The sequence below is a fragment of the Pyxicephalus adspersus genome, chromosome 5 (assembly GCF_032062135.1).
Source record: "Pyxicephalus adspersus chromosome 5, UCB_Pads_2.0, whole genome shotgun sequence".
NCBI lineage: Eukaryota > Metazoa > Chordata > Amphibia > Anura > Pyxicephalidae > Pyxicephalus > Pyxicephalus adspersus.
In genome coordinates this window covers 147,426,791-147,428,579 of record NC_092862.1, presented here as the reverse complement: position 1 = coordinate 147,428,579, position 1,789 = coordinate 147,426,791, and the positions used below count along the sequence as shown (strand labels likewise).

General features: G+C 50.3%; 1 protein-coding gene across 1 annotated transcript in view; it reads left to right on the top strand.

Moving 5' to 3' along the window:
• Nucleotides 1-531: 531 nt before the first annotated feature.
• The window catches only part of LOC140332148 (SCO-spondin-like), a 65,884-nt gene continuing 64,626 nt past the window's right edge, over nucleotides 532-1,789 (top strand). The window contains exon 1 of the mRNA XM_072413442.1: nucleotides 532-587. Coding sequence (XP_072269543.1) covers nucleotides 532-587 — 56 coding nt within the window. The remainder of the gene's footprint in view (nucleotides 588-1,789) is intronic.

The window sequence follows — 1,789 nt, the reverse complement described above, 5'->3', positions numbered from 1 at the left end:
GTGCAATCTGTGTGCAATCTGTGTGCAATTTGTGTGCAATATGCGTGCAATCTGTGTGCAATCTATGTGCAATCTGTGTGCAATCTGTGTGCAATCTATGTCCAATTTCTGTGCAATCTGTGTTCAATCTGGGTGCAATCTGCGCGCAATCTGTGTGTAATCTGTGTGCAATATGCGTGCAATCTGTGTGCAATCTATGTGCAATCTGCATGCAATCTGTGTGCAATATGCATGCAATCTGTGTGCAATCTATGTCCAATTTCAGTGCAATCTGTGTACAATCTATGTGCAATCTGTGTGCAATCTGTGTGCAATATGCGTGCAATCTGTGCAATCTGTGTGCAATATGCGTGCAATCTGTGTGCAATATGGGAGCAATCTGTGTGCAATATGCGTGCAATCTGCGTGCAATCTCTGTGCAATATGTGTGCAATCTGAGTGTAATCTGTATGCCATCTGTGTGCAATATGCGTGCAATATTGATAACCAATAGATAACCTGTGCTGTGTGATTGGCAGGTCGGATCCACCAATGATGAGGGCGGTGTTGCTGCTGACGCTATGGATGAGGGCGATATTCTGCGGGGGGTAAGTTATACTTCTTTTACCCCTCTGTGCCAGATAAAGAGGAACTCTGCCCAAACTGACAAACATGGGGCAATCTGTCCATAGAACTAACAGAAAGGAGAAGACATTGTGTGTCCGTAAATCCGGGGACCCGGTGTGGGGGAGGGGGGGTACCCGATATCTTCCCCAATATTCAGCCTGGGTGGTGGATCGGGGCCGCAATGGTGAATCCCAACAATGGCTGACTCCTCCCCCTCTACCATCTCCAGATCTCCGCTGCTCCCAACCATAGATCACATTCACCATGGGATACACCCGGGAACTCCCGATCTCTCAGATCACATTCACCCTGGGATACACCCGGGAACTCCCAATCCCTTAGATCACATTCACCCTGGGATACACCCGAGAACTCCCGATCACTCAGATCACATTCACCCTGGGATACACCGGAGAACTCCCGATCCCTCAGATCACATTCACTCTGGGATACACCCAAGAACTCCAGATTCCTTGGATCACATTCACCCTGGGATACACCCGGGAACTCCGGATCCCTTAGATCACATTCACCTTGGGATACACCCGGGAACTCCCGATCCCTCAAATCACATTCACCCTGGGATACACCCGGGAACTCTGGATCCCTTAGATCACATTCACCCAGGGATACTCCCAAGAATTCCCGATCCCTCAGATCACATTCACCCTGGGATACACCCGAGAACTCCTGATCCCTTAGATCACATTCACCCTGGGATACACCCGAGAACTCCTGATCCCTTGGATCACATTCACACTGGGATACACCCGGGAACTCCCGATCCCTTAGATCACATTCACCCTGGGATACACACGGGAACTCCTGATCCCTTAGATCACATTCACCCTGGGATACACCCGAGAACTCCTGATCGCTTAGATCACACTCACCCTGGGATTCACCCGAGAATTCCCGATCCCTCAGATCACATTTACCCTGGGATACACCCGGGATCTCCCGATCCCTCAAATCACATTCACCCTGGGATACACCCGGGAACTCCAGATCCCTTAGATCACATTCACCCTGGGATACACCCGAGAACTCCCGATCCCTTAGATCACATTCACCTTGGGATACACCCAGGAACTCCCGATCCCTTGGATCATATTCACCTTGGGATACACCCGGGAACTCCCGATCCCCTGGATCACATTCACCTTGGGATACACCCGAGAAC